This window comes from Triticum urartu, chromosome 4A (genome assembly GCF_056163025.1).
Source record: "Triticum urartu cultivar PI428250 chromosome 4A, HENAU_Tu73, whole genome shotgun sequence".
Classification (NCBI taxonomy): domain Eukaryota; kingdom Viridiplantae; phylum Streptophyta; class Magnoliopsida; order Poales; family Poaceae; genus Triticum; species Triticum urartu.
In genome coordinates this window covers 71,395,120-71,412,139 of record NC_141876.1, presented here as the reverse complement: position 1 = coordinate 71,412,139, position 17,020 = coordinate 71,395,120, and the positions used below count along the sequence as shown (strand labels likewise).

At 42.9% G+C, this 17,020-nt stretch overlaps 1 protein-coding gene across 1 annotated transcript; it reads right to left on the bottom strand.

The window, feature by feature from the left end:
* Positions 1–1,128: 1,128 nt before the first annotated feature.
* On the bottom strand, positions 1,129–10,084 carry LOC125550721 (PHD finger protein ALFIN-LIKE 8). Its single transcript, XM_048713791.1, has 5 exons — positions 9,807–10,084; positions 9,658–9,690; positions 8,395–8,623; positions 1,857–1,983; positions 1,129–1,766 (listed from the first exon to the last, which is right to left on the bottom strand). Exons 1-5 carry the CDS (start codon positions 9,895–9,897, stop codon positions 1,482–1,484), a joined length of 765 nt encoding a protein of 254 aa, XP_048569748.1. The 5' UTR covers positions 9,898–10,084; the 3' UTR covers positions 1,129–1,481.
* Between the last annotated feature and the right edge of the window lie 6,936 nt (positions 10,085–17,020).

Here is a 17,020-nt window from a genome sequence, read left to right as displayed (position 1 = left end):
CTTGACATGGAGGAGTCCGTAAAAAGAGATCTGAAGGACCGGAATATCACCAAAGAACTAGCCATAGACAAGGGTGCATCAAACCATGAGTTGGCTTCAAGATCTTATGAGTTTCGGCTCTAGTCTATCCTACCTTGTTCAGGACTAAAAACTTTGTTGTTTGTTATGATGGTGGTGGTTTTATATAACACAAAGAATTGAAGATAAGCTGACTAGACAGGAGCGAATGGATGTTTGGCACATAAAAAATGCCACAAGTCCTACTTACTGCAGCTGACACAAGAGATGTTACAGTATAGTAGAAGCTAACCTGCTTGCCAGCTAGGCGCTATCTGTTACAGTATAGTAGAAGCCGGCGTGGAACCTGACTTGTGTGCCACTTGAATCATCGTCATATCTATCCAAACAGCCAACACGCTAACCAGCCAAAGAAAAAATCTCACGGAACAGCAAGCCCATTGTTGTCGCCAGGATTTGGAGCGCTTGGAAAGCGCTGAAGGAGACCACAAAAGAAAAAGAAATGCGATAAACTTGGACAAGTCAAAAAGGCAAGGTTGGCAGGGCAGAGTGGGAGATAAAGTTGATAGGTTGCAACTAGTAGGACAGGGACATCACCAGCAGAAAACCAGGCCGGTAAAAGAGGAAAAGAGAGGAGCGGCACAAAAAGGAGACCTTGATTGATGCAGATCTGCGTGTAAACTAGCGGGGCAGCAGCAATGGCATCGGATGCAGTCTACTCTTCCTGCCTCTTCCTGCCTCTTGCCAATCTGGGTGCGTGTGTTCCATCTCACAAAAGTCGAGCACTGCACAAGTCAAACCCGCCAGATTACACGGAGATTAGGCTGCCTCAAAAGCGTCGGAGAGTGGGCACTATCTATACCTGAAACATAAGTCCATGATCAGTGACATGTATTCGCAGGCAAACTTTTTTGAGCTTTTGCCACAACCAAAAGATAGGATAGCAAACCATCAGAAGGGGAATACAACCTACACTTGTGGCAAGCACCGCCGACAATCCATCTTAAACATTGAACCAGCAGCCGTGATTTCCCGAGTAGACAAACACCCAACTACTTACCATTTACCAAGTTCTAAAACAGTGGAACCATGTGTAGATGCTAGATACCATGTCCAAATAACTAGGCTGTAAAAGCTAAGATAACAGGCGATTCTTCAACAAATTACAACAAGGGTACATGATGACATGATACATCACGGGACCTAGGACACTGAGAGTCCAGAACAGGCGCACTGACAAGGCTCCAAGACATACAAGCTGTTACAATTAGTTGCTACGACTACAAGTAAATCTAGAACATCACCGACATACACCAAATAACAACACAGCAAGACCCCTAAAGCTGGTACTAATCTCAAAGCAACAACTGAATGCACATCCATTGGGCATTCCGTCCCACATGCGTCTTTACAGTGAGTCAAATCCTTGGATCTTCAGACATGAGCCATGGAGGAATCCGATATCATGCTCTGGCCCTCTTGCTACTGCTGCTGCAATTTGGGCATTTGTAGTGCTTGATGTGCTCAGCTTTGGCAGGAGTGATCTTCACACACTTACCGTGGAACCATGTCTCACAAGCATCACAGCAGATCCAGAATTCATCCTGTCCATAGTTATCGTTACACGCACCACATAATGCCTTTTCATGTTCTTCTCCCTCTTCTTCCTCGCCTCCACTGTCGTCCTCATCCTTCGGAGGTGGTGGCATCTTTGGACCCCTTGAGTTGGGTTCTGGCTGGCGAGATGGCTGGGGAAGTGTGTTTGCGCCACAAGACAACAAATTATGAGCTTAGTTTTAGGTCAGCATTGTTGCAGTAAAACGAAAATGGTTCATTACCTTAGTGCCAGATTTATTTATCTTGCTGCTGCTTTTGGGGTGTTTTTCTTTGACCTGCTTCTTCGCAGTTCCGGTGACAACCTCATATATGGTGGGGAGGTTGTTTATCATGCTAAAAAGCCGCTTCCTGCAACAAAAACACAAAATGTAACTAATGACGCTGATCTTCACTATATGTAAGAAATACAATCATAAGAAATACAATCACACCTTTAAAAGAATGAAATATCTAAAGGGACTAAATATGACAAGAGAAAACTTGTATCTATACAAGATGGTTAACGATTTTTTAATCTCAGAATCCACATAAGAAACCAAAGATCACAACAACAGCAAAGAGAGTACATAAAAAGGCTCACCTGTCAACCTAACCAAACTTCACATTTGCAAGAGAACAACATTTGATAAGCAGAAATACCTAGACAATTCATTTAAAGCAAAAACTGTTGACCGTAGATACTCCAACTGAATTTTCAAATTTGCATATCCAGAACTACTCAAATAATTTCAATTTACTCATGTACAATCATTTCAATTGCAAGTGTGCATGCATGCATGTCTGTTCCTACAAAATGGTAGTTCCATTTTAGGTGGTGTGTCCTTTCGCGTACTCCGTTGTAAAACTCTACTGATATATCTGCACATCTTTTGGTTCAACTGTTGATGGATTATAAGAAATGATGACTAAAACAGCAAATTCGTTATTCATTAGCAGGAATGGGTTGATCATGATGTTAATAATGTATCAAAAACTTAAATCAAAATATGCATAGAAAACAAGAGATACTCCATGGACAGTAGTAAGGCTTAAAAAGGCTCCAGGTGCTAGGTGAGCGTTTACCCAGCACCAGCTCTTAGGAGGCTTAGGGGTAGGCAGCTACTAGGTCAGAGGAGAGGATGGGGCTGCAGCGCCATGGGAGCTCGAAGGTGAGATGGGGGAGGCGGGAAGCTCCAGTGCTATCTCCTAGCAGCTGACGAGCAGAGGAGATTGGGATGGAGGCATATACTCCCTCCCTTCTGGTTTAAAGGGCTTAACTCAAAAACTCCTCAACCAAAGTAGATAGTGAGTGGTGGAACAAATTACATGGGTTGCAAAACTGTCCAATTAGCACTTTTTCCCCGCAAAAAAGGTGCTTTAATCTGGCATTAACTCCAGCGCATGTATGCATGGCCACTAAATGAGTAGAAACAGCCACATGCACTAGTTAGTTTTCTTCTAATTGCCTCAGAATCTAAAAAGGTTGATGAAGAGGAACGAAAACGGGACCAACAAATTGGAAAAACTAAAAAAAAGAAGAGATAGGCCCAATAAACCAGAAAGGAGGGAGTATGGAAGAACAGCGATTTGGGAGACGAGCGACAGGCAGATCTATCATGAGTGTTGATTTGTGCATTGGAATCTGCAGATTAACGGTGGTGCAATACGGTGAGTGGTGTGGCCAATTTGAACAGTGCTACTGTATGTAGGTGGGTGGGACAGTAGGAGGATGGTGGTTAATGAGGCAAAGAATTTATCTAGACAAAACCACTCAAAGTAATGGAAGACACATGTTGACAGATTCAACCAATAAAAAATGAACTTTCCTGACAGTAGGGACTGGGGAGCATCATATATCATGCATAGTATCATAGATTAGTCTCTTACATGATCTTATTTATTGTCATGCATGACTCATAGTAACATAAAATTTATTATGATATAGTATCATAATAATATGATACCAGCCCTCCCTTTCTTCATTTAATTCGATGCCACCTCATCAAAATTGCCAGTTGGCATGCATGATACTAGCTATGATACTCCCACTGCGGGTAGCCTCGTACAAATGGGCGGGTAATAAAGAGTAGCATTTGATTACTGTCAGTGAAAGCCTAGCTCAATGTTTGGTAAAAAGCTCACCAATATATTGCTACAATTATTGTTAGTAATCTTAAAATAATAATGACAATGTGATATTGGTACAATTATTTTCCTTAGCCACATAAAAAGAGTAATTATGCTTGATAAAAGTACATTCTATTAATAATATTAAGATTTAAGTGCCATGTACGATTAAAGTGAAAAGGTATGAGGGAATATATATATATATGTCTCAGTCAACTAGATAATTAACTAATTCTCACTTTTACAAATTCATTCATACAGATCTAAGAAGTTGTTCAGTGTGTTGAGGGAATAGGAATACATTTTGAGACAGAGGGAATATTGTCTTAGTCCAATGAGAATTACCTAATTATTTGATAATTTCACAAATATTTCATGCGAATCTAAAAATAACATTCCAATGTAATAGTTGTTCATTAAGTACCAAAAGTACTATTGTCTGAGTCGACCAAAACTTAACAAATCATCAATGAATTTTACAAATATATTCGTACATATCGAGAAACAATCACCGTGCTATAATGATTTGTTCATCTAGTGTAAAAGTATCTATTGTTTAAATATGAAATCTCGTACATATCTCCACATCGGATTGACGGCGCTTAGTGTCAACCAAGAACTAAGAAGCTCCATACGAATGAAGATAAAAATATAGTACATTAAACAATTGACACTAACCGCTCAATTTATCACTAAATGAAAAAATAGAAATGTTAACCATGAGATTAATACGAAAATGAGATATGTTATTTCATGTGCCGAAGTAGATTACCCAGGTATTTTAGGGTCAAGTAGATTATTTAGGGGCTTCTTTAGGGCAAGATAAACTATTAGCTATGACATACTTGCCCCTAACTGTTTTGGTGTTAATGACAACTCAAAAGAGGGGACGCACAGTGGAGATTTGGTGGGAATCAACTCACGTACACTAACCTACATGCACTCACAACCCATCCCATGGAAGAGAGAACCCACTTTGAAAACCTGGCTATGTTTTGTTTCTAGCACCCCAGGAACCAACTTCGGGCACAACAGAAAGGATGCAATTGGGTTGTAATGTTTCTGTTGAGCCTTCCCCCAGCAGCCCGGACCCTCCGGCCAGCCGCCCAGACTTAGCAGAAAAGTTTTCAACTTCGGTTGCAACCTCGGTGGGAGGCTCAAGGAGAATAGGGTGAGCCTATCGTGGCGCTCGAGAAGCTTTGGTTTTCGCACCGCTCTAGCGGACATTAGCACTCTCCCAAGAGTGCAAGGTTGGGGATACATCCTCTTCTCTAACTTGTGATTCTTGCTTAACTTGTTCTGTTAACTTGCTTGTTGCATCATATAGAATGGTCTCACCGTAGAGTGCATATGTAGAGAACTTAATGTATCCTCACTATCCCTAATTTGTCAAGAAAACCTTAAAAATTGTAGTCCCCTATATCGAGTGGCCATCTTTGTCATGTCAGAAACTCAGAACATCTGCAACCCATGGAAAATCTCAATTGGGATGCATGGAAAGGGAACTCTGCAGCGCTCCAGAATACTAATCCATATATGAAACTATAATATGAATACCCCTAGATAATAGCATGATGGACCAAAAAGAAAGAGACATAACTTAAAAGAAAAGAGAAAGACAGGAGCAGCAGATTTCCCCGATGTAAAGAAGATACTAAAAGTCTCTGATTAGTTGATTCTCTTAAAAAATCACTGACACTATTCTAATTTATTAGATTCTTGTTTAAAAGAATCAAAAAAGTTCAATAGGACGAACACATAAAGAAGTGTATAGAGCTGCAAGGTGGGTTTGTGCCAAGGATTCCGAGCTGCCTGGTGCTCGGGGCCTAAATGGACTTTTCACATATATGGCCATTAGTTACAGCTCGTATGGAAACACTTCCTAGCCCATGTGGAAACCCTAAAATATCTTCACAGGCTGGAGGAAGAATCTAAGCCATCCATTGCTTATTAGTTGCTGCTAGATCCTTTGCTTCGACAACACCAACAGTGTACCACACGAGTCTTTGCCTCCACAGACTTCTGCTTCGACACAATCCCGATGCCTCCTCTCTCCCTGCAGCACATCTGCCTCTCTCTCCTGCAGCACCACCATTCCTCCATCACCGAGGACTTCACTGGATGCCTTGACCACAGCTAAGGGCCGAAGCAAGCAAAAGGCAACCACCCCAGTGCTAAGGTGCGCTTCCACCTTTTTGGACCTTGGACAATAGTCAAACAAAAAGACTAATCCTGAAGGACAAATTCCTCCTTACCTACTACAAAATTTGATAAGTCATAAATGGAACAAAGCAGAAAGACACGGTGTATGATCAAGTCTAACAAAATAGAATGGAGGGGATCTATGGATGAATTAAAGCTAGATTTAACACCAAGTCTGTTAAGAATCAAATATAATATGGGACTACCTAGCACACAAAACCGAAAACAAATTTGACTAGATAACATGCAATAACACAAGAATATTCCAAGATAAAAGATGATAAAACAAGAGGCAAAAGATTTAGTGAACGACTAGATGCACTTATATGATGAGTCATTTAGTTACAAAAATCAACAAGATGAGTCACACATATATTGACGGAAAGAAAATTTTAACAAAATATTCCATGGTGATCGTTATTAGAGCATCTCTTAGTTAACAAGTGACCCAAAAGCGACTTACACATCGAGTGACAAATCACAAAGCGTCATAGCATGGGGTGGCAATCATATGTACTATAAAATTAACATGCCAGCTACAGAACATTGGCCTCCCTTGCAATGAACCTTCCAAAACATTTTAGCCTATTTAGGCTTACAAAACCAACATCGAATTACACCAACTTAACTATCAGCTGGACATGCCCAACTGACAGAAAATGATGTGTCAAAAGCCACTGATAAAACATGGATGGGGAGTACAGCAGTAAATTAGCAAGAATTTTTTACAATATATCTTTGTGTAAAAACACTAATAGGCTAAAGGCAAAGCATGGTATGGTTCATGTACCCAATCAAGTACTCCCTCCATGAAGTAATATAAGAGCGTTTAGATTACTACTTTAGTGATCTAAACGCTCTTATATTACTTTACAGAGGGAGTAATTAATAGATCCACAATGAAGAAAACAAAAGTTCCTCTACATTGCAGCTATTTAACGTTTTTCATTCTGCTGTATTTTTTAACTTTTATCTAAAAAACAAGAAAAAGATCCATATCCAGGTAGAAAAAGCAAGTTAAACTTAATTTCGGTTTGGTTTTGTTTATGATGCTGTAATTGTCAACCCACAGGTCAAAACCGTAGATTAAGTTTATTTACTATTTATCTGAAATACCGTATAATGTTCCTTGTGCTCATTTCATCTTGACCATGTGGACACAAAATTTAATATCAACAGTTATTCACCAAGAAACTGAAATATCTAACCCTGTATTTTCTCAACATTCCTGCACAAGTCCATTTCCATACAGCAGTAGTATACTCTGTCCAGTCCAATATATGTTACCCTCTAACTACAGTCTCCAAAATACACAGTTTTGATCAATATGTTTTATTGAATGAATATATGTTACAATATTGTGGGCACGCAAGTTTGCTACAGCAAAGTTTGGCCACAAAACCAGATATAAAAATTTACCAACTAAAGCAGAACAAATGGTGTAAACAAAGCGAAGAAGAACAGCTTCATGGAGGCATGGCCCATGTATGCTTTTGAGCATAGCTCATCTGGATAAAGCCGAGTTTTTATAATATCTGAACTAAGCAAACATCATACTTCACCAAGAATGCATTTTCCGACAAAAAAAACTATATTATCGATGAAGTCAAGCTATGCTTGCAACATGGACATTGATTCTTGTGCTGTCTTTTGTTCTTCATGTGTCATCCAAGCCCTACCGTTCAAATCAGATCTTAGCCATCACAAAATACGTCATGCTTTCATGGGCAACCGGCCCCATTGTCTGGGCTATGCCCTCTCACACACGATTGACCATCACCTGGTTCCCCAGCATGCCTACCGCTGCTTCGCCCCCGTCGACATTGTCTAGCACCGCTTCGCTATCCCTTCTGTTGTGGCCGACAATACTTGATACCAGCTCTACCGCGGCCCTGGCAATAGTCGTGCTTACCCTCCCAACATCCACTCCATATGTGTACTCTTCCTCTCCAACAGTGGCGAGATCGTTGAGTCCATGTACTTGTACTCCGACTCGGGAAAGATCTAGGATGGAGAGTGGCAAGCCTGGGAATTAGTGCTGATTTGTAAATGGTCGTGATTTCGCCTAACCACTAATGAGATTGACTAGCCGAACTAGAGCTTTTGTGAGCTTCATTCGAGCAAAGGTCAAGCTCAGTGAGTCACTGTGAAGCTCAAAGCTGCTTTCTAGCCAAGCGTGGGTAAGTCTTGTCTAGCCTGTTTTCTCGTTGACAGACCTAGCATGCAAATGACTAAAGTTTATGCTTCCAATATGCTTGATGCACACCGTGGGAAAAACAGTTACATTGACAACATATGAACTGAGGCCTCACTATCCGGTGGTCACATTATCAGAATATGACTAAAACCAGAGCACAACAACATTTGCTAAAAGATGAAGGGTAGAGCAACACTATACAAGCATAAGCAAATCATAAGTAAAAAAGCTGCGTGCCTAAAAAAATGCAATACCTGGATTCTTTGTCAAACCCGAATCTTGCTCCAAAGTAGAAGGCTACTGCTAGCAACCAGGCATCACTGTGCACCGCAACAAGTGACAACCAATCTTTCTCATCCATCCCATCCCGAGCAAAATTAATTCCCAGTGCCGGCTCTGGAAGTTCTGGGGGAACCTCCTCTGCAGGCAAGTTCACTTCCCATGTTTCATTGGGAAGACCATACAGACATAGATTCTCTTTCTCTGAAATCAAAATGGCAACCTCTTAAGCCCCCTGGTCCCATTCAAGACTATATTCTATCCAATAAAAACAAGCCAGGACCAAGAAAGCCTCAGCACGACTGCAACTGTGTGCCCAAGAAACAAAAACGAGAAAAGAAGAATGAGGAAAAGATCCGTCCAATCAGACTCTATAATGCGCCTTCGCGATCATAACACAACAGATACAACTTTTAAGACTAATCCGGGATAAATACTACAGCTGCCAACGAAGACTAATCCGGGATACACTAAAATATGGCAAATTATTGAGCATATCATCTGACATCACGAGGACATGTGGTGGTGAACTAAAGACGCGAAAAAGAATGCCAAACGAAGATGGCGTACCAAAACTTGGAAAGCCTCGAAAGTTCTCCACAGGATAGCCTGATCTAGTACTGTTAAACTTATGCACTATGTCCGTGGAAAATGACTAATTAAATAAAAGCCCGAAAATACCCTTCATAAGATGGATACCATGGTCATTTGTTTACACCGCACCACACATCATTTTTCTGTGTGAAGGGCGACGAGAGCACTAGTCAACAAATCAGGAAAAAAACAAGCGCCCCACCTCATCCCTTTCTCTCTCTTACCCACACCCACTGACACCCACCCACACGCACACGCACACGCACCATTTTTCTAGTACAACTGATCTGTTAGTAGATCGAAAGCAAGAAGCACCAAATTAAAACAGAGGTTAACAATCCAGTGGCTTTTCCTGCAAAAATCACAAAGCTTCCTAAAGGTTTGAAAAATCCCCAACCCACCGGTACAGTAATTCCAGCGAAATTCCCCTACAGAAATCGGGGCAGAGAGACTCCCAAATTAGAGCCAATAACAAGTTAACAACAAGTAGCGCACAAATTTCCTCTTGAGAGAAGAGGCAAAGAGAAAACCACGCCAGAAACACAAACTCCACTCAAGCAGGTAAACAACCGCATCACTTCCATGTGAAACCTCAGCGAATTCGAGGTCCGAGAACGGCGAATCGGAGACGGTCGCGAGCTCACCTGGGTCGCACTGCTGGTAGAACTTCTCCACATCTGCAAATCCACCAACCAAAAAACCAGAAACTAATCAGAACCTCCAAATCCTCACCACAGAACCCCGGAAATACTCGAAAAAAATATCGGCCGGGGAGAAGAAAGCGAGCGCGCACCGGTGGTGAGCGCCTTAATCATGCCGGCCCGCCGCGCGCGGAAATCCCTGAACACGTCCTCCGGCGTGCGATGCGTGCCTCCCCCGTCCATTTGGAGGCGCGAGCGTCGCCTGAGCTCCGGGGCTAGGGTTAGGGTTTTGGTGGCGGAGGCGACTGGCCGAGGCGAGTAGTAAGGCTTTGGAACAGCGAGGGGATTGGCGACCAGCCGAGGAGATGGATTTTGAGGAGAGAGTGGAGCGGAATGGCCAGTTCGGGGGACCGGAGCGCGGGCTTTGAATCACATCGAGGTTCCATCTGCAAATTTACCGCACTTGCCTGTTCTGCTGGTGGAATTGCATTCGCACCCAGGAAAGGTTTGCGATTTTCAGCTGCGCCTCCGGAGAAAACGGTCACGCGCGGCAAAGCCCTGACCGCTGTAAAGCCGTGTTAAACGCATGCCCGATGGATGAGCCGCTGGTGTGTGGGTCCTGGCAGCGGCTGTCTCTGGTTCCGTGCGACTTTGCACACCTCGAAATAAGCGAAAATTCATACAGATGTACCAGTCATATTACGGAACCAAATAATTTCAAAACACTTAGAAGCTGCACATTAACTCTCACCTTATTCCTTATTTCTTGACATAAATAAAAAAATCAACCAATAAGAAACGTGGGGTGTGTATGTTTTCAATGGCTTAGACTACGTTGCACGAGATGCACTAGTCAGTTCATTGCATGCAATAATATTAATTAGCAAATAAACATTAAGATTTTTTGTTTTCGCCTTCACCTTCATCGGGGTGCACAACATAAGATGATTTATGCACTGGTACGGAGGGAGTAGGGACTTGCACCTGCGCATTGGTCTACCGCCATTCCGTTGGGGCGTGTTTGTTTCTTTTTAGTCTAAACACACTTCTTTTTATTGATTGATATTAAAAATAATGGGAACACTCCCTCAAAAAAAGGATAATGAGAAGACAATTTATATCGGGTGGGTTTAGGAACCACAGACAGCGTCCTACCCAAAGTCCTAAAGCATGTGTAGTAAAGCTATGTACCTCTTGTACCTCTATGTTGATCTCACGTCCTTCAAAGATGAAGGAACACTCGGTGAACTAGCCTTACATAGCTTGAATCTCCTTGATGATTGTAGCATATTTTCCTCATGTATCTCTGAGTATGTCATTGATCACTCCTTGATAATCAGAGGATATTATCACATGCAAAGGGCTCGAGTAAGAGATAACCGAGGCACGCGGAGACGACTATGTATCTCGAAGTTCACACCCTTGTGGATGCTAATCTTCGTTTGGAGCGGTGTGGAGGCACAATGCCCCCCAAAAAATTGTCTAGGGATCACCGTAATCTCCTCACGCCCTTGCACAATGCAAGATGCCGTGATTCCACTAAGGGACCCTTGAGGGCGGTCACCGAATCCGTACAAATGGCAACCCTTTGGGGCGGTCACCGAACCCGTACACTTTGGCAACCCTTGAGGGCGATCACCGGTACCTGTCAAATTGCTTAGAGCGATCTCCGCAAATTGGAGACCTTGACGCTTGCTCGGAGCTTTACACAACAATGATTGAGCTCCGAACACCAACAACCGTCTAGGGCGCCCAAGCACCCAAGAGTAATAAGCTTCTCGACTTGTAACTTTCATGTATCACCATGGATAACTCAAACTGATGCAACTAATGCAATCGCAAGGGCACATAGAGTGCCCAAGTCCCTCACTCTCAAATCCCACCAAAGCAACGAAAGCTATGGAGGAAAAAGAGAGGAAGAACGAGAACACCAAGAACTCAAAGATCTAGATCCAAGCGGTTCCCCTCACAAAGGGGAGAAAGTGATTGGTGGAAACGTGGATCTAGATCTCCTCTCTCTTTTCCCCCAAAACTAGCAAGAATTCATGAAGGGATTGAGAGATAGCAAGCTCTAAGAAGGTCAACAATGGGGGAAGAGCACGAGCTAGAAGGATCAGGTTCAATGCGGAAGAAGACCCCCTTTTATGGGTGGGAAAAAATCCAACCGTTATGTGCTCAGCCCGCACACGAGCGGTACTACCGCTCCAATGAGCGATACTACCACTCAGGCGGTAGCAACAGGAAAATAGAGCAACGGCTAGGAACTTTGGGGTGGTAGAGCTGCCAGAGTGGTACTACCGCTCATCCCAGCGGTACTACTGTGGGAGAAGTAGAACAGGGGAGTAGAGGAGGCAGGGTAGAGCATAGCGCGACGGTAGTACTGCAGTAGCGGTACTACCGCCCGAACGGGGCGGTACTACCGCTTATTGGCGGTACTGCCGCACTTCACTGCCGCCCTACTACCGTTGAACCTGTAAGTGCATCTAGTGCCCCTTAGTGATTTTGGTGTATTAAAGACTTATAGGTTAAGGGACTAATGAGTTTGTGAGTGTACATAGGTCTATAAGTCTATGAGGAGTTTGATATTTACGATGAAAGTCGACCCCTAAAAATGAATGTCTTCAGCTGAAGACTTTGGTTTTCTTGAAGACTTTGAAAGTGAAGAAATTGGTGTGACCATGAAGACTTGATATTCATGCGAGGATTATGAAGCGTGAAGACTTTTGTTTTCGTAGTTTCATTTTCTCTTTCTTGAGTCATAGGTGTTGGGGAACGTAGTAATTTCAAAAAAAATCCTACGCACACGCAAGATCATGGTGATGCATAGCAACGAGAGGGGAGAGTGTTGTCTACGTACCCTCGTAGACCGAAAGCGGAAGCGTTAGCACAACGCGGTTGATGTAGTCGTACCTCTTCACGGCCCGACCGATCAAGCACCGAAACTACAGCACCTCCGAGTTCTAGCACACGTTCAGCTCGATGACGATCCCCGGACTCCGATCCAGCAAAGTGTCGAGGAAGAGTTCCATCATCACGACGGCGTGATGACGATCTTGATGTTCTACCGTCGCAGGGCTTCGCCTAAGCACCGCTACAATATTATCGAGGATTATGGTGGAGGGGGGCACCGCACACGGCTAAGAGAACGATCACCAAGATCAACTTGTGTGTCTAGAGGTGCCCCCTGCCCCTGTATATAAAGGAGCAAGGGGGGAGGCGGGCCGGCCCTTGAGGCGCGCCAAGGAGGGGGGAGTCCTCCTCCTAGTAGGAGTAGGACTCCCCTTTCCTAGTCCAACTAGGAAGAGGGAAGGGGGAGGAAAGAGAGGGAGAGGGAAAGAGGGGCCGCGCCCCCCTCCCCTAGTCCAATTCGGACTCCCCGTGGGAGGGGGCGCGCCACCTCCTAGGCTGCTGCCCTCTCTCTCCCCTCAGTCCCACTAAGGCCCAATACTTCCCCGGGGGGTTCCGGTAACCCTTCCGGCATTCCGGTTTTCTCCGAAATCACCCGAAACACTTCCGATGTCCGAATATAGCCGTCCAATATATCGATCTTTATGTCTCGACCATTTCGAGACTCCTCGTCATGTCTGTGATCATATCCGGGACTCCGAACAACCTTCGGTACATCAAAATATATAAACTCATAATGAAACTATCATCGTAACGTTAAGCGTGCGGACCCTACGGGTTCGAGAACAATGTAGACATGACCGAGACACGTCTCCGGTCAATAACCAATATCGGAACCTGGATGCTCATATTGGCTCCCACATATTCTACAAAGATCTTTTATCGGTCAGACCGCATAACAACATACGTTGTTCCCTTTGTCATCGGTATGTTACTTGCCCGAGATTTGATCGTCGGTATCTCAATACCTAGTTCAATCTCGTTACCGGCAAGTCTCTTTACTCGTTCCGTAATACATCATCCCGCAACTAAATTATTAGTTGCAGTGCTTGCAAGGCTTATGTGATGTGCATTACCGAGAGGGCCCAGAGATACCTCTCCGACAATCGGAGTGACAAATCCTAATCTCAAAGTAGGCCAACCCAACAAGTACCTTCAGAGACACCTGTAGAGCACCTTTATAATCACCCAGTTACGTTGTGACGTTTGGTGGCACACAAAGTGTTCCTCCGGTAAACGGGAGTTGCATAATCTCATAGTCATAGGAACATGTATAAGTCATGAAGAAAGCAATAGCAACAAACTAAACGATCAAGTGCTATGCTAACGGAATGGGTCAAGTCAATCACATCATTCTCCTAATGATGTGATCCCGTTAATCAAATGACAACTCATGTCCATGGTTAGGAAACATAACCATCTTTGATCAACGAGCTAGTCAAGTAGAGGCATACTAGTGACACTATGTTTGTCTATGTATTCACACATGTATTATGTTTCCGGTTAATACAATTCTAGCATGAATAATAAACATTTATCATGATATAAGGAAATAAATAATAACTTTATTATTGCCTCTAGGGCATATTTCCTTCAGTCTCCCACTTGCACTAGAGTCAATAATCTAGATTACACAGTAATGATTCTGACACCCATGGAGCCTTGGTGCTGATCATGTTTTGCTCGTGGAAGAGGCTTAGTCAACGGGTCTGCAACATTCAGATCCGTATGTATCTTGAAAATTTCTATGTCTCCCACTTGGACTAAATCCCGAATGGAATTGAAGCGTCTCTTGTTGTGCTTGGTTCTCTTGTGAAATCTGGATTCCTTTGCCAAGGCAATTGCACCAGTATTGTCACAAAAGATTTTCATTGGACCCGATGCACTAGGTATGACACCTAGATCGGATATGAACTCCTTCATCCAGAGTCCTTCATTTGCTGCTTCCGAAGCAGCTACGTACTCTGCTTCACCTGTAGATCCCGCCACGACGCTTTGTTTAGAACTGCACCAACTGACATCTCCACCGTTTAGTAAAAACACGTATCCAGTTTGCGATTTAGAATCGTCCGGATCAGTGTCAAAGCTTGCATCAACGTAACCATTTACGATGAGCTCTTTGTCACCTCCATATATGAGAAACATATCCTTAGTCCTTTTCAGGTATTTCAGGATGTTCTTGACCGATGTCCAGTGATCCACTCCTGGATTACTTTGGTACCTCCCTGCTAGACTTATAGCAAGGCACACATCAGGTCTGGTACACAACATTGCATACATGATAGAGCCTATGGCTGAAGCATAGGGAACATCTTTCATTTTCTCTCTATCTTCTGCGGTGGTCGGACATTGAGTCTTACTCAATTTCACACCTTGTAACACAGGCAAGAACCCTTTCTTTGCTTGATCCATTTTGAACTTCTTCAAAACTTTGTCAAGGTATGTGCTTTGTGAAAGTCCAATTAAGCGTCTTGATCTATCTCTATAGATCTTAATGCCCAATATGTAAGCAGCTTCACCGAGGTCTTTCATTGAAAAACTCTTATTCAAGTATCCTTTTATGCTATTCAGAAATTCTATATCATTTCCAATCAATAATATGTCATCCACATATAATATCAGAAATGCTACAGAGCTCCCACTCACTTTCTTGTAAATACGGGTTTCTGTGATGTACTGCTTTCCAATAAGGGAGTAGGTACAGTTACCTCATCAAGTTCTACTTTTCTCCCACTCACTTCTTTCGAGAGAAACTCCTTCTCTAGAAAAACTCTGAATTTAGCAACAAAAGTCTTGCCTTTGGATCTGTGATAGAAGGTGTACCCAACAGTCTCCTTTGGGTGTCCTATGAAGACACATTTCTCCGATTTGGGTTCGAGCTTATCAGGTTGAAGCTTTTTCACATAAGCATCGCAGCCCCAAACTTTCAGAAACGACAACTTTGGTTTCTTGCCAAACCACAGTTCACAAGGCGTCGTCTCAACGGATTTCGATGGTGTCCTATTTAACGTGAATGCAATCGTCTCTAAAGCATAACCCCAAAATGATAACGGTAAATCAGTAAGAAACATCATAGATCGCACCATATCTAATAAAGTACGATTACGACGTTCGGACACACCATTACGCTGTGGTGTTCCGGGTGGCGTGAGTTGGGAAACTATTCCGCATTGTTTCAAATGTAGACCAAACTCGTAACTCAAATATTCTCCTCCATGATCAGATCGTAGAAACTTTATTTTCTTGTTACGATGATTTTCAACTTCACTCTGAAATTCTTTGAACCTTTCAAATGTTTCAGACTTATGTTTTATTAAGTAGATATACCCATATGTGCTTAAATCATCTGTGAAGGTGAGAAAATAACGATATCCGCCACGAGCCTCAACATTCATTGGACCACATACATCTGTATGTATGATTTCCAACAAATCCATTGCTCTCTCCATAGTACCGAAGAACGGCGTTTTAGTCATCTTACCCATGAGGCACGGTTCGCAAGTACCAAGTGATTCATAATCAAGTGGTTCTAAAAGTCCATCAGTATGGAGTTTCTTCATGCGCTTTATACCGATATGACCTAAACGGCAGTGCCACAAATAAGTTGCACTATCATTATCAACTCTGCATCTTTTGATTTCAACATTATGAATATGTGTATCACTACTATCGAGATTCATCAAAAATAGACCACTCTTCAAGGGTGCATGACCATAAAAGATATTACTCATATAAATAGAGCAACCATTATTCTCTGATTTAAATGAATAACCGTCTCGCATCAAACAAGATCCAGATATAATGTTCATGCTCAATGCTGGCACCAAATAACAATTATTTAGGTCTAATACTAATCTTGAAGGTAGATGTAGAGGTAGCGTGCTGACCGCGATCACATCGACTTTGGAACCATTTCCCACGCGCATCGTCACCTCGTCCTTAGCCAATCTTCGCTTGATCCGTAGCCCCTGTTTCGAGTTGAAAATGTTAGCAACAGAACCAGTATCAAATACCCAGGTGCTACTGCGAGCTTTAGTAAGGTACACATCAATAACATGTATATCACATATACCTTTGTTCACTTTGCCATCCTTCTTATCCGCCAAATATTTGGGGCAATTCCGCTTCCAGTGACCAGTCTGCTTGTAGTAGAAGCACCCAGTTTCAGGCTTAGGTCCAGACTTGGGTTTCTTCTCCTGAGCAGCAACTTGTTTGCTGTTCTTCTTGAAGTTCCCTTTCTTCTCCCCTTTGCCCTTTTTCTTGAAACTGGTGGTCTTATTGACCATCAACACTTGATGCTCCTTCTTGATTTCTACCTCCGTGGATTTTAGCATTGCGAAGAGCTCAGGAATAGTCTTATTCATCCCTTGCATATTATAGTTCATCATGAAGCTTTTGTAGCTTGGTGGTAGTGATTGAAGAACTCTGTCAATGACACTATCAACAGGAAGATTAACCC

Coding starts and splice junctions, on each gene's coding strand:
- LOC125550721 (XM_048713791.1), bottom strand. CDS start 9,897: ATGGACGGGGGAGGCACGCATCGCACGCCGGAGGACGTGTTCAGGGAT. Junction 9,691..9,806: donor GATTAAGGCGCTCACCACCG/GTGCGCGCTCGC, acceptor GTGGATTTGCAG/ATGTGGAGAAGTTCTACCAG. Junction 8,624..9,657: donor CTACCAGCAGTGCGACCCAG/GTGAGCTCGCGA, acceptor TTTTGATTTCAG/AGAAAGAGAATCTATGTCTG.